The following is a 24,543-nucleotide window of genomic DNA, read 5'->3' on the forward strand; positions in this document are numbered from 1 at the left end:
CTAATTTACCTTTAAAATGCTGATGAGCAGAGTTGTTTGTGAAAATAATAAATAGGGGGGAAATAAAGCAAGAAGTGGAAAAATTACATTTACATAAGTTTTTTTTTGTAACTTTTTATACAAATTAAAAAAAAAGTAATTCTTAGAAACTTTTTTTATTTATTATTTTAAAACCAGTCTTTGTTTATAATAATCACCTTTAACGTTTTAAAATATTTATTTCATTCCAAATTATTTAAGCAATAAAATTTGCTTAACAAATTAGCTTAGTAGTAATTAAAAAGAGTAATAATAATTATCTTAAGATAGGCTGTGTTATTGTATGAGCTAAATTTGTTATTTTAATGATTGTTGGTGACATTATGTTTCATTAACTTTTATTTATTACAGTTAAATCTACTTTAAAGAGAATAGAATGCCTAAAAGCAGATAAAAAGGTCAAAATGTTTCCATAAATTAAATTACACTTTCTGATGAGACCATCAGTAGCTATAATATTGATTGAGACGAATTTAATATCTTCATGTACGTAATACATCAAACGTATAACTATATCAGTGCATTACCTTTTTAGGAATGGATGGAAATGAACTTGATACCATTTTAATATCTAATATTGAATTGGTACAGAGTATAATTGTACATCTTGGATGTACGATTAAAAAAAAATAGTCAACGAGTTTTCAGAAAAAAAAAGTTAGTTGCAAGATTTTTTTTTAACTAAGTACCATAATCTGTTTTTTAATAAATGACGCAAGTAGACCCGTTATTAATAACTTTAAGATTTTATGATTTGCATGCCCTTGTATGGTATTTATGAAATGATACTAATATTTAATAAAAAGTAGGCAACACAGTTGTGTATATATATATATAAAACTGTGGTGTGTATATATAACTACAACTGTGGATTGTTTCTAATGGACGGCTTACGCACACAACTTAACTTAAAATATTTATAATTTTATTTAAATATAATATTTTTTCGTTTATTTAATTCAAAGATTCTAACTAAAGCGTACGCACAATCGGCACTTAATTTGCGCGGGTGTGGCGGTACTAGCAGCGACGGTAGGCACTAACTAAACTAATTTAATTTCACAACTTCTATAGAACAAATTTTGCTTGTACGGTCGGCACACTGGTGTAGCCGAGAGGCTTAACGTACCAGGTGCTGAATCAACTGGGTGATAGGTTCGAAACCCAGCCAGACCGCATTACCTTTTTACTCATTAAATATTATTCATTTATTTAATTTTACCGCTCACTTGTAACGTCACAACATAGCAATAATTTAGTCCTTTTTTTGGGTAGGAGGTGCGATTTTACAAAAATATTTTTTGCAGAAATTGTTATTTTTTAATTCTAAACAAATGTGCTTAAGAAAAAAATGACCATAATTAGCTGAAATCTCGAGATACTGAGGGTAACCTTGCTCTGCAGCCTCACCCCCTTGACCTTTTGAGTTGTAAATTAAATGGTATCAATCCCCCATAACTGACCAAGTTTGTTCAAAATCAGTCCAGTAGTTCTGGAGATATAAGGAGATTTAGAGCCCAACACCGAACACATGTACATACGAACATTAACATCTAGGAAATTTCGATCTGGTTTATTTGGGTTCCTTAGGTGTCAAAACGTCAAGATCCGGCGAAAACCGCAATGCCCAAATTGGACCGATTATAATAGTTTCCTTCTACAGCTACAGCTTTGATATGGCGCTATCTAGACGGGAAAATAATACTGATTTAGTTTTTAAAAAAAACACAAATATTTGTTTGAGACCAAAAAAACAAACCTATTTACGCGTTGTACAGCATAAAACATTAATCTATCTATTGTACTTCGTTTTTTGTTTAGAATAAGTTAAATAACAGATTGTCTGACGAATTTGTTCAAAATATTTACTTTTATGGGAATAACATTACTCTGTTCATAAATACATTAAACACTAATTAAATAAACATGAATTTATCTGCTACTACAAATACGCAAGCATAAAATACGTAATTACATTCATAGATTTCCAAAAAGCATATGATTACGTAGATAGGATTTCCTTAATAATCACGCTAAACGATCTTAAACTAGACAACAGGTCAACGAATGTGTTCAAAGTTACACAAACACCTATTCCAAAGTAAAATTCATGAGTGAAATTTCCCAACTGTTCGAAATCAAAGTTGAAGTAAGACATGGGGATGGCTTTCATCCTTGCTCTTCAACTGTTATCTAGAGAAATTGATTAGGGAATGAAACTGCAGAGTGAATGAAAACAGCGTAATCAAAATAGGAACAAAAGAAATGCAATTGCTTAGCCTTCGCGAATGATATCGTTCTGCTGGCCAAAAGTTGGGAATAGTTGCAAATCAATTCAGGTAAATGGTGGAGCAATTCTTTTTATTTATTTATCAAAATATATACCTATCATTCTTATATACCTGTTAAATATGTAGTTATTTTCTTGACTTATTGTAACATTATATATTAATTAATTTTTTTTCAAAATTTGTTAAGTGGGGAGATATCACGACAAAAGACCAACTTTGATTTTCTTCAGACACATTTTAGAGAAAACTTTATTAAAGGAAATTTATTATCTACAATAAATATATAAATAATTACCAAAAAATTAACCCCCCCCCCCACCTCTTAAAATCTAATATGTTTTTTTGTTCTTTTGCTCTATCTCCTTTCTCTTTAAATATTTTTCAAAACCTTTTTGAAGTTTACATAGTAATACTTAGAGCTATCACGTATGTCTAATTTCTTTTTAAATTAAAGTCCTCAGACCTAAAATGCATGAATTTTTTTTTTCTTATTTTAGCCTCTATTGAAGGAGGGATATTAGATTTAGAGAAAAAAATAAAATTTTTTAAGCTTAACTTTATATGAATATTCTTATAAATCTTTCTTAAAATTTATTCCCCACCGCTAAAAAATATATATTCAATTTTTTTGTTTTTTTTTTGTTTTATTGACTCATAACTTGTTTAATTTTCATAATTAGTAGCCGGGAAAATCATGCAATACTTTACCAGATTTTTTTATATTCTTAGTTTATTGTTTAAGTTTAGAAGAAAATATTGATTTTAAATCAATTTTTTTTTAAATAGTGATAAAACTTTTGTATGATTAATATATAATGTCTGACATTTATTACATAAAACGATGTGCAGCTGATTGCGTGTTATGGAGGTAAAAACGAACACTTTCACAAAAATACATTACTAAATACTAACCTAGTTAGATATATTTTACTTTTAATCAGCATTTTATTAAATGAATGTGAAAAGATACTTAATGAATTATTAAATTACGTTTGACTTAAGTGAATTTTATTGTCTACATGTTTTCACGTCAGTTAAAAAGTTGTGTGAAAATTTTCAAGTCTAATTAATAAAAATATATGCAATTGTCTGCGAAAATTTACAAAAACGCTACTCTTCGGTAATTTAAAAATTATATATAAATTAAAATGCTACTTTATTGCATTTAAAGGTTATTTATATAAGCGTAAAAAATACCAGTTTTATCTTTAGCCTGTATAAACTTTTTAGTTCAGTTTTTATTTTCTTTTAGAAAAAAAAATATAAGTAAAACGATTGCTGTGTTGTTTCGTTATCTGTCATCAAGTTGCGTAAAGAGTTTGGCGCGAACTACTTTATTTATTTATTTTTTTTTTGTTAACAGTTTATAGTGTTGTGGATGAATTATGGAGTTGAGTGTCGCATCGGTGAGCACCAGGTGGGCTCAATTTGCCGCTCTATAACCCATACCAAGCTTATTTTACCCTATTTTCCGACTCGCTCTCTCTCCCATGTTCACCCTCTGTTTGTCTTTAGACTATAATACTTTTGCGTATACACAACAGTCGGTTCCGCTTTTAAAACATCTCTGTAAAAATTTTCTTTGAAGGGGGAGAAAACAAAAGCCGTTCTATCATAAATTTTTAACTTTTAAAGTAATAATTTTTTATGTTAAAACACGAAACTAGACGTGTATATCCACTGTATAATATAAAAGTATCATACCTGTAATATTATATGTATGTGTTTTATTTAAGGTGCATAATTTATTAATCTTCTTATAACTCGTTTATTCCGTTTTTTTTATTGAAACTTTTATTTTTATAATTATACGTCAGTCTGTTTAACAAACATGGATATCCTAACCGCGTAATATAGAATTTTTAAATAAAACAAAAACATTTAAATTGCAGCAGAAAAATATTGCGACAACAAAATCTTTATCCTTTTCAAAAGATAAATTTTGAAAAGCATTTTTTAATGTCTAATGCCGATTAATTTTTTTTTGCGCATTATCGGTGTAGGAACCGCTTATTACCCATATGTTTTTGGAGATTTCCAATTATCTAAATCTAAATTACGTCAATAAATCGTTAGACAAAGCTCAAAAACCATTTACACCAAACACTTTACTACTCAAGATCTAAAATTAAATTAATGCCCATTTCGACTGTTAAACAGTCATCATCAGTTGAAACCGAGGAAGTTGTACTTCAAAAAGTAATAAAATAATAAATTAAGAAGAATAAGAACAATAAAAAATACGGTAATAATAAAATATTATTTAATCAAAAACATTTTAATTTTTTTACTATTTAGTTAAAAAATACTACTTTGTTTGTAGTATTATTTAAACAAACATCTACTACTGATGATGATTATTTAATAATCGAAATAGCCAGCGAGTTTTACATTTTAAGAAATCTTTTTTTTGTAAACGATTTCCAATTTGCTTCAGTAATAGTATTGTATTGTATATTCTTTGTATAAATCCGTCAAATAAATTGTTTTTCCCCCGTCCATTCTTTTTTCTTTTTGTTTTTACTTTTCAGCCTTGAAGTTACAAAAAAAACGTTTAATTATCAGACGTTAATGTTAAATGGTAAAATTATTTTATATTTTAATACGTAAACGTAAAAATTTACAAATTAAAAATATTCTTATTTGTTTTTTTTTTCAGAAAGGGCAAGATATCAAGGGACAGTTAGATTAGCCCCTTCAGCAGATGGTACCACTGTCAAAGAGTATTTGAAAACACAACCAAATAGAACATTACATCACCAGTTGGAAAAACAAGTAAGTTCACATTTTTATTAAATAAAATAATACAAACGGTTTAATAATAAGGTTTTAGAATATTACAATTTTTTCTGTGTAAACTACACACATAATTTTAACTCGTTATTTAATTTCAACCATATGATTATAATCGACATTAAATGTAATAATATGTGAATTTTAATCAGCAAATTAATTCTTTATAATTAATAGCTTTTACTTTAATAATAAAAAGTTTCGTTTAAAAATTTAAAATAAATACATCTTTGTTCTTCCGGCACCAATATAAGGTATTATTTTATCACAAAAACAAACATACATACACAGACTTTTTTTTTAGTTTTTACCTATTTTAATATTATACATTTGACAAATGGAGTAATGGTTATTAATTAATTAATAAAATAAAAAAAAGAGCACAAGTCAATACCGTTCAGAGATGGAAATGTATAATTTAATGTCTTTCTTATTTGATCATCGTAGAACTGGAGGGTGCTTAAGTTAAGTGATTGATTATCGGGAATGCAAAGACATGTTGGCGAACGAGTTTGTTCTTATGTTTACACTACTTTTTTACGGAATTGCATATAAAATTATATTAATATTTTGTATGTAAGATATTCTGAAGTCGTTTTTTGTATTTATCAAGCACACGTTATTTATTAAAAAGAGAATTTACGATTGATTAACTATAAACAAACAATGTCAGTTTTATTGAACAAGCAATATTTTAGAGATATTATGATTTTTTTTCGAATAATTTAACGTTTTTTTTTTTATTATACTTACAAACTAGATAGGGAATCTTGGAGAGCTGAACAAACCAGTCAAATGACTGAAAACAAAAAAAAAACTTACAAACTTGCAAAGATCTACACATGCCGTTACGAAATGTTTAGTTCGTCAATTTTGCGTGTAGTACAGTCAATTTGTATTTTTATTTGAAAATCCTTACCTACCGATTGATGTTTTTTCCATATGTTAGGGGTGATGAGGGAAGATTAACTCCAGATTTTTGACAACCGCCTCCCATAGATTTTTGAAAAACTCAAAAAGTTTTTGAAATGCGTTTTTCTCTGAATCTATGCATTTTAGAGAAAAGTTTTTCAAACAAAAAATGTAGAGGACATTCTTCTCAACAATTAATGTCTTTGAAGTTATGCCGTATAATTTGAAATTGAAATAGTAGGTGGCGCTGAAGTTGTAAAATACGTGTTTTTTCGGTTTTTTCACCGGAAAAAATTGTTTTTCGTCTCTATTGCATTTGGTAAAGTTGTTAATCTCAAAAAACCAGACAACTTTTATTTATACAATTTTCTTGTACGACTTACCGTTTTGGAGCTGTAGCTTGTGAAAGTGTGAAAATGTTGTGAATTGGGCACGTGTTCGAAACCGGTCTAGTCGTTTACAACGTTTTTTACAACTTCAGCGCCACCTAGTATTTCAATTTCAAATTATACGGCATAACTTTAAAAACATTAATTGTAGAGGAGAATGTCCTCCACATTTTTTGTTTGAAAATTTTTTCTCTAAAATGCATAGATTCATAGAAAAACGCATTTCGAAAACTTTTTGAGTACTTCAAAAATCTATGGGAGGGGGATGTTAAAAATCTGGAGTAAGCTTCTCTCATTACCCTTAACGCATGGACAAAAGATCAATCGGTAGGTAAGGATTTTCAAATACAGCCTATTTTGATGACAAATTGCCTGTACTAGTGGTCAGTTGCGATACACTGCTTGTTTTGCTGCTTCGCATAGAAAGTAATCTGAAGGACTCAGATCGGGCGATCTTGCAGACCACAAACCGCTCAAAATGTTTCGTTTACCAAAGAAATTTCGTAAAAAATTCAATTTTACTGATAGCTGCGTGCGCTGTGGCACCATGTAATTGGAACTAACCGTAATTGATTTCTACTTTTGTTAACTGACTAATGAACTTTGTTAAAACAGCACAATGACGATCACTATTAACTGTATTTTCAAAAATATGAAACCACGCTTCATCTGTAAAAAAACTAATGTCGAGGATACCTACGGAATTCTGCTCGATAAAACGTTTAAACCGTTGAAAATAATTTAGTCTTTCGGTACGATCTGTAGGTTTCAGTTTTTGAACATACATTATTTTGTAAGGGAAAACTTTCAGAACTTTTCTTACAGCTTTACGTGTGGTAGCAAGTCAGATATCATGCTGCTGTGCTAACTTACGCGTTGACTTTGATGGACTTTCGGCATCTAACAAGCTTCTGTTCGTTTAGTTTAGGTGCTTTCACTTCGATCTGCGTCTTCAACAAAGCCTGTTGCCCGAAAATGTTCGATAAGAGTTCGAATTGCATTGCTTCAGGAAGAGGAGTATTTAGAATCTTTTCAGAAAACTTGTGCTTCATTAAATCACCTTCACGGACATGTAATGAATCACACAAGACCTGTTTAGCGAGAAAAATGCGTTCCTCTACCGAAATTACGTTACGTTTCTCGCAACTATTGATTCCGATAAACGAAACAAAAAGAAATGAAACGTTCAGTTACAACTCAACAACTGACGTCTTGGTACTGAGCAACGCCAAAGGAACCCACAGAGCAACCAAGTTAACGCCAAATGAACAGAGTGCACCATATAATTCTAAAGCTTACTGCACAGCGACTTTCCAATCGCAATGTACATACCATGTTGTGATTTGGTATTTACTACATACTGACTCTTAACTAACATTATGCTCAATTTAAATGTAGTGTCCATAAAGCAGAATATAAATCTGTATGCATCGAGTTCTTAGGAATACGATCTGAATTATTTTTTTAATATCGTTTTCTTGAACTTTAAATAAGGATTTAGGCTTAAATTTATGTAGATTATTCAATAAATAAATAAGAAGAATGACTGTTCGAGTACGTATCGTATTTTTATGGATGACTTAATAAAATAATATTTTGTGAACGTAAATTAATTTACGTACTGTGAGACAAAAACATAATTCGAACAAATAAAATTGATAAAATAGCCCCAATTTTCTATTAGTGTTTTATTTTTTAAAAAATCGTGGAATCGGTTTTTGAAATATTTTTACAAATTTTCGATTTTTTTGAGAAATATTTGCTGATAATTGATATTTATTTAATAACAGTTTTGTTTTTCACGGTTCGCATCGATAAACGAACAATGTAATTTTTCTTACATGTACATGATTGAAGTTATTTCTATATACTGCCAAGAATGTATATTTCCAAAATATATTTTTTATTACATATAACACTGAAATAAAATATATAATTTTATCTATTAGAGCACCAACAATAGGAATTTTAACGAAACTTGAAATATTAACTGGAAATCATAATTACGAGTATATTGTGACAAATTATTTACTAGGGTGTCTCGTTTATGACAAAAAATAATTTGTGAATTTACTCGTTAAAGATTCACTTTACCAAATGAATTAAAAACAATCCAATTTGCGCAAAATAATTTTTTAACGCATTTCTGAGAATTTTACCAATAAAATTAAAAATTTTATCAGTAAAATTTAAGTAAATATTTTTACAATTTTCAAAAGTAGCATTGTAAACCTTTAACAACTATTCCGAAAGTCTTGCAGAAAAATATGGTTCTGTTATTTTTTAGAATAAAATACACCTAAAGGACTGAAGATAGATAAAAAGAATCAAATTTAAAAATAAGTATGAGGGAAATTTTTTTTTGTAATTTGATACTAGGCATCCACCAGGTTACATGAAATGGTTCTTTGAAGTTTAATTTTAAGTATTAATTTTACTAAAATATTTTACTTTAAATATTCTATTGAACCTGAGGTTTGTATTAATTGATAAAAATGTATACTTTTTTGAACACATGCACAAATGTATACGCTGCACTTAATGCTTGGAAACGAACAGAAACTGATAAATTGAAAAAAAAAAATCCGATTTTAATGAATATTACTGATCAATTACTAAGTATCACGGTAAAGTGGTAACATCTTTACCTTATAACCGTAGGTTCCAGACACGAGTTCTGGACAGGCGTGGAATTATTCACACACAACAAAATTCACTATCATCCATCATAGTAATTATTATTGAGCCTCAGTCTGTTATGTTATTGTTTTAATAAGTAAATTTAAAAAAATTCTGATCGCGTAATATGACATAATATCACTATCCAGCCAACCAGTGACCAAAATTAAAAATAATTGAATTCTAATATCTTCATTTTTCATGTTTATTTTTATAATAAAATTTTGTGCTAACATTATTTTTGTGTAGAAACTGATAGAATTTAATAAACGAGGGATCAGTTCGAATAACGCAAAAGTAATTAAATTAATGTGATACGACCATATAAATTATACACTAAGGTAGGATAAGAATATACATTTACCTACCTCAAAAAAGATTTATAAAAGAATATTCCTAGTAGAGAATTTTTAAGCTTTATTGAATCAAAATATTTATTTATAAATGCACAGAAATTACTTTCGGAATAAGACGGTTATGATAGATTCTGAAAGTTATTTGTATTAATTTATTATGAATTTCTTCCATTACTTTATAGTAACATAAATTTCAGCTGTACAAAAGGACAAAACTGATAAGTATACATTGATTACAATAGTTTAAGCTGTATGAAGTATTTACGATTAATAATAAAATTAAGTACATGTATCCGTAAGCATCATCTTTTAAATCAGAATCTTTAGCGGAATGGGGCAATAGACTGCAAAACCAATCGTTGTTAAATGTATTGTTTGAAGATTATCAAGAGGTCGATAAAGATTTAGAAACGCATGAAACTGTAACAGATGATGATGTAGTGGCTTCAGTACTAGCAGAAATAGACGGGGACGTAGGTAATGACAACGAAATGCGACAATGATGAAGACATCAACCCGCCAAATCTTCCAGAAGTTTTAGCGGCAATGAAAACCGTTTGCCGGTTTCTCAGTTTTACAAAAACTGCTGATGAAGAAGTAAAGAGTGTTTGTTTCGATTTAGAAAAAAACTTCAAATACTGTATTATAACACGAAATGATCGAAACAAAGCAAAATAACCGACTTTTGGCAGAAAAAGTAATTTTTACAATTTTTCTCTATTTTCTTTTACTTTACCGTATTTGTATTTATTACATTTTTTTTTTTTTATTACTGAAATAAATTATTATTTTTAATGACTATTATTTTTTTTGCATTTCACTACCCGTGCAGATGGCATACTAAAGTAGTACCACTAAGCTACATAAACATCGGTTGTTGTGGCTGTCGGTCATAATGATATAAAATCGTCGGTTCCTTGGAGGTCACTATAAACTATATTTACTGTATATGTACATTTTTTTTTTTTGAAAGAAAAACGTTATAATTTTATTTTTTTAACATAATCTGTTAATTTTTAGTTTTATTTTCAGTAATATATTTCGTTAATTCAGTTTTAAATTAAAAAACGTAATATATATTCACGTACTAAGTAATTATAATTTTTTTCACACAATTATCATAGATTATTGTTATTTAGCTTTTTACGATGTTTTTTTTTCTTTTAGAGTTTTTCGTTTTCATTTTAATTGAGCTTCTTGCAATCTCTTTTATTATATCATCCGTTATAATAATTCTTTAAAATATAAATAAATATTTTTATTAAATACGTATTTTCGATATATTTTATGTTTTGTAACAGATTCGGTAGTAGCAAGGGGAAAAATAATGAATATAAGAATTTATATCCATTAGGAGATAAAGAAATGTACACTGAAAAGTAGAATAGTAATTCCTGTAAAAATGTATTAAATAGTAAAATATTAAAAAAAAAAAAAAACTATATTCATTTAACCAAAAAGAAACAAGGATTAAATTACATTCACTTATTAAACATTTCGTTAAGGAACTAAAGTAGGACCGATAAGAAATTTTGTTATTTACATAATTATTTCATCGTACAGATTTACTAATTGCAAGCTTATAGTAGACAAACAAGATAAAATAATCATTAATTGACAAAGCTCTTATGTAGCTTTATAGTAGTTGTTCATCATTTTTTTCTTATTCCAAATAATTCTGAAGTAAATAGTAACGGTAAAGTTACGGTATGGTTTTTTTAAATATTTTTTTATGATAGTTTTATGCTTAATTTGTAGCCTGTAATTAAAAATTAAACAAAATTTATTTAAAGAATTCATTCAGTAAAAACAAAACAACTATTTGATAAAAACAGGGGATCGGTTGCGTTTTACATTAATGGAAATTTTTTTTTTGTTAGATAAAATTACTATATAATAGCTTGTGTGTTTATACATTATCAAATAAACAAGAGTGTGTGTAATAAACGCTCATACACTCGCGTTTATATGTGTGCCTAAACATTGTTAGTATCTTTTTTTTTCTTTTTTAATTGTTTTTGTTTATTTTGCTTTAGAGAATTAAATTATTGTCGCTGATACGGTAAATGTATTATTTTTTTATCGAAGGGATATACTGCTTACTAGCTTACCAAATTTTGTTTATACTATCTGGTCGTTATCAAAACTGATAATCACATTTATTAACTTTTATCATACAGTAATTTGTTTTTAATTATAAAATATTACGTTCCATTATAGTCGTGTAATTGAAGCATCATTTGTTCGATGTATGTTAAAATATTCACGGGTCGCCCTTTCTGTTATCTCTCTGAAGTATTCATAAAGTATCGGAAATATTCATTGGTCATCAAAATAAAATATTCACTAAATGTTTTCATACTTTATTATATCGTGTTTATTAAATCTTCACCGATATTTTATTTATTTATATTTTATCTTCTGGTTGAAATGATACAGTCGGATTACTTTTGAATTTTGCATTATGAATTTGAATTTTATTTTACGCGTATTAATTTATTTTTTAGTAGTAAAAAGATAAATTTTTATTGCCGACTTTTAACTTCATGTGTTAACAAAATCTCTTAATTTTATATATTTATATAATTTATAATTTTAGGTTTGTTGTTTTTCATAATTTGATTACGTTACGTCATTGTAATGGGGAAAAACTGGTAACGATGTAAAGTTTAAAAGTAAACATTTCCTTAGAAAAAATGAAAGTTTTTTACTTTTACAACTTTATTTATATTCTTATAAAGAATAATTCACGAAGAATGTAACATATTTTCAGGACACGTTCTACTGTAGGAAATAAACAAGAAAATTCATATAAAAGTATATTCATAAATGCTTCGTTAGCGAGTGGCCGTTGGTGAAAGATCTCGTCCTGATTTCTGCATCTTCGTAAAATTAAGCCGGGTTGTAATTCCTGTAATCCCTACTCAAATTACGCGGTAAATTTTGTGATTTTATATGTAATCTTACCTTAAAACTAAAAAAAAAAATAGGTTCTAGTTTTTTGAGAAATCTGGAGTGTGACAAAAGATTCGGTCGAAAAACATTGTTTTATGTTTGGAATAAAATAACTTTGTTAAACGGGTAAAACGCATAAATGTTTTAAACAAAACGTGTAGAGAATTTTATTTTCATAAAATAATTTGAATAAAGACCGCAGAAACTAAATACAAACGTAAGAATTTCGAAGTTTATTAAAGAAAAATCATAAAAATTAAACATAACGTCAAAATTTGGCAGATTTTAACGAAGTATTAAACGAAACAAAATTTTGATTATTACAAAATAAAAGAATTACGTATTTTAGAAAAATAAACAAAATTAAAATAAAAAACAGCATATACTTTGTGAATCACTCGTGGACATATATATACTTTAATATAATTTATAATATCGACTTTATTGTTTTTCATAACTTGATTATATTATATAATTATAATGGAGAAAACTGGCAACGTTGTAAAGTTTATGATTTGAAGCTTTCCCTATAAATAAAGCTGAAAGTTATTTTTACCCTTTCATCCTTATCTGTATTCTTATAAAATTAAAGATATTGAAAATAAGTTTCTGGTTTTACAAATCAGTATAATAGTTTTTAAAAATCATACAAATTTAACCCTACACTAAGAAACTCATTGTTCTAATTATTCACAAAATATTAAAATTGCCTGAAATTATAATATTACGGTTAATTTGAAAAAAAGATTAACGTTTACTCTTTATATCCATGTGTAATATTGAGTAGAAAGTCTTCCTTCGTAGGGTCAGCACCATTCATAAATAAATCACTCTTATCGTAACTAACCTAATGGCCGCAATGATAATTGTCTTTTTTCCTGTAAATACAAGGCAAAAACGGAATTGGATCCAGTAAGGGTGTCAACTGAATTTCAACTTGGTACTTACAAACTATAACCAATTAAAATATTCACTCTCCTGATAATTGTATAAAGTCAAACGTTAGACTGTACGGCCGGCCATTTTATCATTTGGTGTACCAAATTTAAAAAATAAAAAATACTTAAAATTTGGTCTATTGAATATTGCCTCTCATCGCGTGTAGTTTCTTTTTTGTTTTGTTTGATATCGCTTCATAAGCTTGAAGCTTGTGCTTAGGATACGAAAATGGAATTTTTTATGAAAAATTCCACGCCTGGCCGAGATTTGAACCCGGTCCCGTACTACATATTTGAAAGCAAGGTCTTATTTGAAAATTATGCTCTTGCAACAAAATAAACGAAAATAGTTGCGAACAATACAGACAAATGAACCTAGTAGTGAGAAAATTATTTTTGGTATGTGTGCGTGTGAAACGCCTGATTTGTATATTTTACAATCATATTTATTATTAACTACCTTATAATAATTAATATTATCTAATATTAATAAATACAATGAAAATATGAAAACTGGCGGTTTTAGAGCTGAAAATTATTCTCTGTTTGCAGTATAAGAATACATTGATTAATTGTAGAATTAGAAGAAAAAATCTTATAAAAAAAAATTAGAAGAAACGATGTTTATAAAATTAGAAGAATTAGAAATAGAAAAAATTTAGACGTTACACAAAACAGAATCAGATATGTTACAAGCCCGGCAACTCGTTGAAAGTCTGAAGCCGGCATAATTCCACTAGATTGTAGAAGAGAGATCTTGCTATTAAGATATGCAGCAAATATATGGGCGTTTCTACCGATATAAACTACAAAACATTTAAAAAGAATCCTTTGGCTGCTTTATATGAACCAGCCGCAACACGGTATCGTGTGATAGTAGCAAAACACGAAATTACTTTGCCGGATACATTAGCAAATCTTTGAGAGAGAAATGCCACCATGTAAGCACAACATTTGTTCTCTCTAATGGAAGAATAAAATAGAAACCGTCAGTGGTCATCCAACAGGAATTTACTCATGGTTCTAAAACTGGCCGTAGCTCATTCGCGGAAACTGCCATATATGGCAAGGACATATACGGCAAAACTCATTACTATACATGGAACATTTCTATGAAGAGAGATTGCTTATTTGTTCTGATGGCAAACATCTTGTCCATTTATATGTATTTAAGGGAATGGGAGGCGATACATATTTGTATCCACTCCATGGCACTCTGTTATATTAGGAATAAAAGCGCAGATGTAGCTTAGAGACTGGCAGCAGTATGAGAATACGAAGATGATTCCTAGTGACAGTTGTTAAAAATCGTCTAACACTATCAGAAAGACGCGAATTAATGAATAGAGAAGACTAAATACGAAATAAATTAAAAGTAGTTAAAATTACTTCATTTAAATGGAAGAGCGACGCGAAACTGACTCGCCGGGACAACTGGAAGTGACCAGATTCAGAATCGGTCTCACGCCAATAACAAATTCATATTTGTAAATCGCTGAAGAAAAAACGGCGTGCAGTAATGTGAAAAACCACTTACTGTTAAGAGTACCAGTTACTGGAAGGATGTACAGTATATGAGGACCTCAGAAAGAAACACCAGTTCAGAAATAATATTGCTGCTAGTTTAGAAAATGGTAAAGAAGAAAAAAAATAGTTGTTTACTGCATGCCAGCAAATTACTAACGTGTTTATAGTATGGCTTCGACGAAGTAGTCAGTATGTGTTATGTTTGTCAGAATTCTCTTTATACCCGAACATAGGACTTCTTAAATTTACATTTTTTGTGTATTTTATTGTAATGTGAGTTTAATGTTTTAGTTTTACTTTCGTCTTTATGTAGATATCAGGACCCTTTACACCCCTGTAAATGTTATATGTCTGTTAAACGTCTCATGTTACGTAATTTTTATGTTCTATTAAAATGTAAGGGTGTAATACACCCTTACATCTGACGATCCTGGTGATTTAATTCCTTTTTCTGAACAACGTGACCGAGGGCTAATGACCTTAGAAGTCGATGCCCATATAACGCAAATATATATATATATATATATGTTATATAATAGGATCAGCCTCATCTCTTCTCTTTATATATATATATAAAATATTAATAATTTTTTTTTAATTTCTATTCGTACTGTTTGTGTAGTATAATTTTTTTTAATTTTTACACATTTCGGTTTTTTTTTTCACATTTTTGTTTATTTTCATATGAATTCTATGAGTGAATAAATATTTTAATCGTTCTTTTTAATATTGTATTTACGTGTAACTTTATACAATACTTGTTTGTTGTAGATTAAAAATTTCCATGAACCGTACGTTTGTTTATTTAAATTTTCCCTTACCGTTTTTATATTAATATAAAATAAAAAATGAATTCTTTTGGTGAAAATAATAATCTAAAATTTTCTACTTTTTTTACAAAATAAAAATAATTAAATTAAATTGAAATAAATAAATTTAAATATTTAATAGATGGCAGCACGTAATAATAATATTTTAATTTATTAGAACTAAATAAATCGTTTTATCACATATATTGCTCTTTTATTATTTGTGCATCTATTGAGCACTTTTCGTACAGATCCGTGCTTCTAAGTACCGAATTTATTTTTAATAGAACAAATCGATCAACACGATTAAATTTTTAAAACGTAGAGACTTTTATTTACTATCTCCACAATTTTAAAGTTTAATTATGTTTAATTTATTTGTTACGTTTGTCAAAAAAAAGTCCGTTCTGAAGAAGTAATGACCTCTAATAAAATTACTCATAACGGCAAAATAAGAAAAAGGAATAAGTAATAGCATCTTTTGATTAATTCTAATTGTAACGAAAAAATGGTAATAAAGTAACAATTATATCATGTCTTTAAACTAGTTACTAAAATTTACTTAGTTTCATTCATTACTTGATAACGAAAAAGAAGAGTGCTTATGTTTTGGTGGTATATTTGTATATTAGTTTGTACTCCTGCTATTGCATAAGGTCTACATCGGTTTTAATGAAAAAGTTGACCGAGCGAAGCTAGTTTCTGTTTTAATTCCATCTTTTGACTTTACTTCTGTTTGTTTTTTAGTGTGTTTGTGTTGCATTTACAGCCAAATAAATTTTTCTATTATTAAGAAATTTTTTACTTAGGCCCCATACTATCTGACGGTAAGACGTAGTGTTACTGCTCTTTCTTAAAGTATTTTTGTTTTAAAATGTTGCCTGGTATTTTCCTTCGATAGCTTTACATCGCTTAGTCATTGAAATTCATTTTTGATTAATATACCTGACCTCAACAACATTTTAATCTCTTCCTTAACAGATAATGCGTTAAATACTTACTTTTTCATCCCGATTAGGCATGGCATTTTTCATGCGCTACAAATCTTCATTTGGGCTAATGACCTTAGCAGTTGATCACGTAATCTCATAAAAAAAAAGAATACCTTTTATCTCTGAGACCGTTTTCTTATTATTATACATCGTACCTTTCTCAGAACAGTATTAATGTTACACTGATTATTTTTTTTGACTTATGAATTGATTCACCACATACCTTACCAAGAAGCTTGTCAGTGCTAAATATGAAAATGAAAATTTGTACCGTATGAAAAATACCATGTCTGACCGGGTTTAGAACTCGGAATACCCGGTTAAAAGACCAATACGCTACCATTCCGCCACGGTGATCGGTGACAGACTTTATTTTTTATAGTTTTCCCTGGGAAATCTTGTTTACAGAAAAATATAAATATAAAACAGTCTAAAAAAGGATTAAGTGAAATTTTCCACAATGGTCATAATCAATCTATGGTATCCGATGTTCCTCGAAACCTTACTTAAAATATTCACTAATACTCGTACAATAAGATTTTTTGCACTGATTATACTTTCCCCCAATCAATTGCAATCGACAATTTGGTTTTCTTTTAGATTAATTAATTTAATTTCGTTGTAGAGTTAATTTTTTTTAATTACAGAAAGTAGTTTCTTAAATTACAAACGTAGCTTATTTTGTACTGATTTGAAAAGTACTTTTCAAAACCTTTACTACTTACCCAACAACTCATCTCAGTCATTCAAGAAATTTTGAATTTTTGGGTTTATGATCGAATTAAAGGAAATAATTAAATTATTGATTATACGAGAGTATTACACATGAAGAATATTATATATAAGAATATATTTTGCTTAGTTAAGATAAAATGATGTCTGTTGAAATATAAAGTCAAAATAATAGATCGAACCCGCTACCATATACATATATATTAATATTTCATTTACCTAACCTTTACCGATGAAGCAGCATGTGTAGATGAGAATTGTTTTATTTTATAATTTTTAATAATTTAAGTCCTACTCCAGAATTACCGCATGATAATAAATAAGAACAAAATGAAAGTAATGAAATGTAGTAGAAATAATGTAGATGGACCACTGAATATAAAAATAGGAAGAGAAAAGATTACGGAGATAGAAGAATTTTGTTATTTGGGAAGTAGAATTACCAAAGATGGACGAAGCAGGAGAGATATAAGATGCCGAATAGCACAGGAAAACGAGCCTTCTGTCAGAAATATAATTTGTTTACATCAAAAATTAATTTAAACGTCAGGAAAGCATTTTTGAAAGTATATGTTTGGAGCGTCGCTTTGTATGGAAGTGAAACTTGGACGATCGGAGTACCTGAGAAGAAAAGGTTAAAAGCTTTTGAAAAGTGGTACTATCGAAGAACTTTAAAAATCAAATAGATGAATAAAGTGACAAATGAAGAGGTGTTGCGGCAAATTGATGAAGAGAGAAGCATTTGGAAAAATATAGTTAAAAGGAGAGACAGATTTATAAGCCACATATTAAGGCATCCTGGAGTAGTCGCTTTGATATTGGGGGAACAGTAGATGAAAAATTGTGCAGGCAGGCAACGTTTGGAATATGTAAAACAGATTGTTAGGGATATAGAATGTAGGGAGTATACCGAAATGAAACGGCTGGAACTAGATAGGGAATCTTGGAGAGCTGCGTCAAACCAGTCAAATGACTGAAGATGAAAGAAAAAAATACTTAGACGTAGCATTTTTTTAATATAAAAGTACATTTTTTACATTTATATTAAAATTATTTATGTTAATCGATAGCACATGAAACTTTTCTATATGATTTCCCGCGCAAGTGATTTTTCCCTGGGCTGATCTGGAGTTAGAAGGGAGTACTTTGGGGGATTATTCATGGTCAGATTACCTTAGAGATGCCAGCTTTCCACAGAATTCCAACATACAGAGTGATTTTGCTCGACAAAACATATTTTCTTTTTAATGACTTATATTTTAAATATATACAATTAAATTAAAATATAAGATCATTTTTGATGCTGTCGTTTTACGAGTAGATTTTAAATTTTCAAATATTCTAATTTAGAATTAATATTGTTTAAAGTTTAATAAATTGTTTGTTGTAGAAGAAATGAAATTTAATAATTTCGGTACAAGATAGTACTACGTGTTAAATTTGTAATTAATAAAATATTACACAATTATTTTAATTAGTGATTATCTATAAAATATGAAAAAATTGGCTTATAAAATTACATATTATTAGTAAACAAGTTTATTATTTAGTTTGACTAATTTTGCCCCAATATTTAATGGGAAACCCCTCATTGACTCACTCCTCACTAAATTTCAACCAGGGGAAAGTTTTTTTTTATAGTAAAAGCTAATTTCATCAATACCCCAAAGGGTTAAATTAAAACTAGGTTGATATAGTATATTGAGGGTTGATGAGTTGAAACTTGAAGTCTGACATGTATGTTTCCCTTAGGGAGTAAACAACTAAGAAAGGATCTTTACTTATCTGTACATTCATGTACATGGAAAAACCCACAATAATTAACTCATCATTTCCCCATTCAATTTCTCTTATGGTTCAGAAGTTCAAAGTTAGCAAGATTATGTTTAAAGTAATAGTCAGGAAAAGAAAGAAAAAAAAAATTTTTTTATTAACAATAAATAAAATTTTAAAACTGAAATTACGATTTTTAAAAATTTACTATTTGCCCACGGTAGAACGAGTATATTTATGATATACAACAGAGATAAGGCCAACAAATACCTTCCAGGATGTTTTTCATACTCAGAGTGTTTGCGGTTCCTGAGTTCCAATGAAAGAAATGCTTTTTTTATATATCTCCGCCAGTTTGGCTTAGTGTTTAACTCGTCTCTCGCAAATCACTAGTTTAATATTCGATTTTCGAAGTCGAAGATTCTGAGTTCACATCCTAGAAAAGATTATTTGCTTTTATACGGATTTGAACACTAGATAGTAGTAGTGACCGGTGTAATTTGGTGGTTCGGGTCAGTTAACCACACCTCTCAGGGATGTCGGCCTGAGTCTCTCTCTACAAGACTACAGCTCATCTACATGTCATACATATTGTCATCTCATTTGGTCGTTGAAGGGGGGGGGGGGGGAGTTTGCTTATTGTTCACTATTTGAACAGATTGCAACGTACACATTAGGAAATTAAAAGAAATATACATCTGTTTGTTTATACTCGTATATACATCTATTTTTCTCTTATTTTTCAGAAACGGTTTGAAAAAATAAAATTTAATTGATATTACCTGTTATGCAAAATAAAATTGGTTTAAGGAGTTATAAGATATTGATTAGTTTTTCAAACAGACACTATATACCTGGAAAGGATATGGAAATGAATAATTATTGTATTTTTTCAATACAAAATTGTGTAAGGAACTACTGCAATTGAAAAGTATTTTGAGTAAATGTTGCTCCCTCTTCAAAATAGTAGGGTTGAAGAAAACATTTTTCATATTCTCCAGATAGATGGCTTTATTAATCTCAGGCAGTATTAATCAATATATAATCTGGCACACTTCCGTGCCTTTGGAAGGTGACATATTGAGAATTTTTAGAAAGGTTATGATTATACTAGTTTATTTATTTAAAAATTGTGTCTTAAAAAAGAGGGAAAATAAAGAAGAAATTCGATACATTTGTTAGATTTTATTACAAAAAATGGAAGAGTGTGATTCAGGCTGCTAAAAAATTTGTGACGTTTGTAGACACAATGCGGTATCAGAACGTCTGGCACAAAGCTGATTCAAGCGTTTTCAATTTGAAAATTTTGATGTCAATGAATGATGCACCTCATTTTGTTCGGCAATGACTGAAAAAATCGATGAAAAATTGAAGTTCGGCTCATCAGCAGTCGTGATATTAGTAACCAACTAAATCTTGACCATAAACCAATCTTAAACCATTTGAATAAGGCTGGTTGCAAAAATCGATGTTCGGATGCCACGTAATTAACGGTGAAAAATTTAATGAATTGAATTTTTCATCTTCCAGTCGTTTTTAAAAGGGAACGGAATGTTTTTGAAAGGTTCAGTACGGGCGATGAAAAATAGATCACGTACGACAATAATGTATGAAAAAGATCGTGGTTTAAGCACGTTGAAGCTCCGCAAACAGTGCAGCACTGTTGGCGGATTGACGACAAGATTAAACCCTAGTTTTCTCTCTTGTATTCTGGACAAAAAGGGATACCCTAATTATCCCTTCTTTTTTCAATCGTAGTCGAACCAGTTTTCTTGGCGTCAGTCCTAATCGACGCCAAGAAAAGAGAGAGAGAGTGTGTGTGTGTGTGCGCGCGCGTTCCCTCAGGTAGGAGTGTTAATTCGCTTTGAGTTGCTGTCGCTCGCTCAAACGATTGATTTTTAATGTCTCCTCTCAACAGCTGGAAGTGTTACGGTAGCCAATCGAGATAAAACGACCGGAATTGATGAATAGGAAACACGTCGTTTTCCATTATGACTACACCAGAACTCTCGGAGAGTCTTGGAGACCCGTCGAAAATTGAGAGAGCTTGGCCGGTAAGTTCTGATTCATCCACTGTAAAATCTTGACCTTGCATCGTCATACTGTCATTTGTTTTGGCCTCTACAGAATTCTTTTAACGGTATAAAGTTGGCTTCAAAAAGGTCTGTGAAAATCACATATCACAATTTTTTTGTCCCGAATACAGAGAAATATCAGGATTAGAATTTTATCTCAAAACTGGCAGATGGTGGTCGATCAAATCTGCAGATATTTGATTTAATAATCTTCATTTGAAATAAAAAAAAAAACTGTATTACTTTTGCATTAAAATACGAAGGTTCTTTTTCCTTAATACTTAATGAAACCCCCGCTATAATTTTGAATATTATTTTTATTTTATTTTTTATATTTTCAACATGTCTATTTGAAAATTTTAGATATATATATGTATTTTTTTTTTTTTTTAAGTTACATGCTATCAGAAGAGAAATAATTATAAATTTATGTAAAAGGTAAATTTTTAATTGTATTTTTTTTTTTAATTATCTTACAACTTGAAATACAGTAATTCTTATGTTTCTAACTTCATTTTATGATTACCTTGCACAAGTTACAATTTTAAATACCATTTTAAACGTCTAAATCAACATTTGTCATTGTTGAATAACATTATGCTCCTATTTCGTTTACGAACAATTAAAATTATTTTGAAGAAATCATTTTACAGTACCAGTGTTGAAAAACGAATTATTGATTACATTGTTAGCATTGTTTACTCCTGTAATTTATTTAAACAAGATGTGCTTTATAATATCTCTACATAACACCGTCGTCTCAGATTTCATAAAGGCTTTTTGGTAGGTTTGATAAGTCATTAATGTTTTTGTTAGGATTATGTTTTTTTACTCTTAAAACGTAGATAAATATCCGATAAAGTTCGTCATGTCATATGAGATACGTAACTCTTAAATTTAATTATGCGTTTGTTACATAGAAGATTGCATTAGTTACTACCCTTTTTGATTCAATACGTTTTTGACAGATTATTTCAAAATCACAAATTTGGCTATGGTTTACCCAAATGGATTTTAAGAAAGATTTTTGACTTGCAAAGGAGTTTGGTGACCTGTAAATCAAGTAACTCTACTTCTAGTATCTAAACGTTTAATTATTATGGAAATATGTAAGTCCTTTATGGGTGTAAAAGCTTATATATTTCTCTTGTTAGTTTATAGTAATAATAAAACGTAATCTTTGTAGTGATTTTACCTTAATCTTTTTAGATTAAAAATTGGATAAAGACTCCTTTTATCTTATTAAAACATTTTATCTTTTTTACAATAAATTAGTGGAAAATTTTAATTTTAAAAAAATAATGTCTTGTAGTAATACACCATTGTCCTAATTTTTAATTATTAAGTATCTTCCTTTTAAGCCGGAGTACCGAGAAACACAGGGTGTAATTATGAAATTAAAAAAAAATGTAATCGATCAGAATTTTTTTTTGATATTAAAAAACTAGTTAAATATTTTATTTATTGGAAAAAAAGCATGATAAATAATAAACATTTTGATATTTAAAAAAAGAATTTACTTAAAAACAGAATTTACTTTCTTGTTATTTGGAAATTGTTCTTTCAGAAGACCTTTCAGAATTTATTATGGAATTATTTCTTTTGTAAAAGAATACCAAATTATTGGTGACCTGTTAAATGAGAACTTTTCTATGAATTTAATAAGAAAGGACGATTACCGTAAATGCTATTGAGAAAGCGCTATGTAATTAATTTTTATATGTTCTCTGAAAGAATAATTGTCGTGTTTTTAGAAAGCGAGTCGTTTATCATTTTTCTAATTAAAAAAAAAAAATTGAAATCATTTAGGAAAAATAATTTTCAATTTAAATTTTAATTTCTGTTCAGTATTTAATAATATATTATTTATTTATTTTATGTAAATTAATGTAATGATATTTACTTATCGTAGTTAGTAAATCAGGTAATACCTAATTTATAAATTAAAAAAAAAATTAAAACGTAATAGAATGTCTAAATTGCATACTTACATTAACCTGAGAAAACTAGTTTTTTAGTAAAAATTATACTGCCCAACAAAGAATTTTTTTTAATGTTTTCTTCACTTCATGAGTCAAATCTTACCAATTTTGGATTGAGAAAAACGAATATGACAAACAAAATTTTTTATTAGCTCTAGTTTCTATGATATACAATAGGTGGAAGTATTTTATTTTAACGGATTAAGAGAAAACTATACATTTTAATTACATACACCAACATAGAAAGTCCATTTGACATTTTTTTAACGAAAATTACATTCTAAGAGTTCTAATTGATGGAAGAATGCCTGGAAGTTGGTTGAGTCTGAAGAAAATCATGTGGTGGCTTCATGAGATCTTTGTCTTTTGGCTTTCCTCGTGTGAGTTCCGGAGCAACCCTACACACAGACCAGCAGTAATCCGCAAACATTGCTTCATTCCAACGGCCCTGATATCTTTGTTCCAGTACAGAAATGTCCTGTTGGAATATTTCTCCGTGTTTATCACTGACAACTCTACAACTAGGAGGGAAAATGTCCAGGTGCAAGTGGAGAAAATGGATTTTAAGGAACATGTTGTATCCGAGTTGGTATTTTTGCAGAAGTACTGCTACCAACTGACTGTAGTTTTCATCTCTTTTGTTACCTAAAAATCAATGAATTATCCCTCAAAATTCGGTCAAGCGCAGGATCCTTTACAAGATATCGAATTGTTGGCCCAACAAAAATACCTTCCTTAACGTTTGCATCACTTAATGTAGGAAATTTGTCTCTTAAGTACTTAAACGTCTGTCCTTCTAGGTTCATACTTTTGACAAAATTTTTAATCAAACCCAGCTTTATATGAAGAGGTGGAAGAAGAGCATCTTTTGGATCCACGAGAGGCTCGGCAACGACATTTTTCTCGTTAAAGTTAGGATTTATTGCAGGCCAGTCTGCCTGAATATAATGTGATTTCCTATCCCTACGTTCCACATACATAAAAATCAGCAGTATTTATTGTATCCCAGTTGCATTCCTAAAAGCACAGCGATGACTTTTTGATCGATTTTCCTCATGCGTTCAACATATATGATGTCAGTCTAGGAGGATTGCCATATTTGCATAAGTCTTCTTCATGTGAACTGCATGACCAACAGGAATATTAGGAAGACAGACGGTTGCCGTTGTGAAGTAATACAGCTTTCAAACTAGGCTTGGAGGAGTCTATAAATTGCCTCCAATCAGTTGAATCATGATTCAAATTCAAAAATTTCATCAAGCTATTAAAGTCGCAGAGAAACAACAAGATTGTTTTTCTTC

General features: G+C 29.1%; 1 protein-coding gene across 1 annotated transcript in view; it reads left to right on the forward strand.

The window, feature by feature from the left end:
• The window catches only part of LOC142322996 (uncharacterized), a 1,447,060-nt gene that overhangs the window by 1,176,438 nt on the left and 246,079 nt on the right, over positions 1-24,543 (forward strand). The window contains exon 7 of the mRNA XM_075362093.1: positions 4,990-5,105. Within this exon, the coding sequence (XP_075218208.1) occupies positions 4,990-5,105 (116 nt within the window). The remainder of the gene's footprint in view (positions 1-4,989; positions 5,106-24,543) is intronic.

This window comes from Lycorma delicatula, chromosome 4 (assembly GCF_047948215.1).
Source record: "Lycorma delicatula isolate Av1 chromosome 4, ASM4794821v1, whole genome shotgun sequence".
In the NCBI taxonomy this organism is placed as follows: Eukaryota; Metazoa; Arthropoda; class Insecta; order Hemiptera; family Fulgoridae; genus Lycorma; species Lycorma delicatula.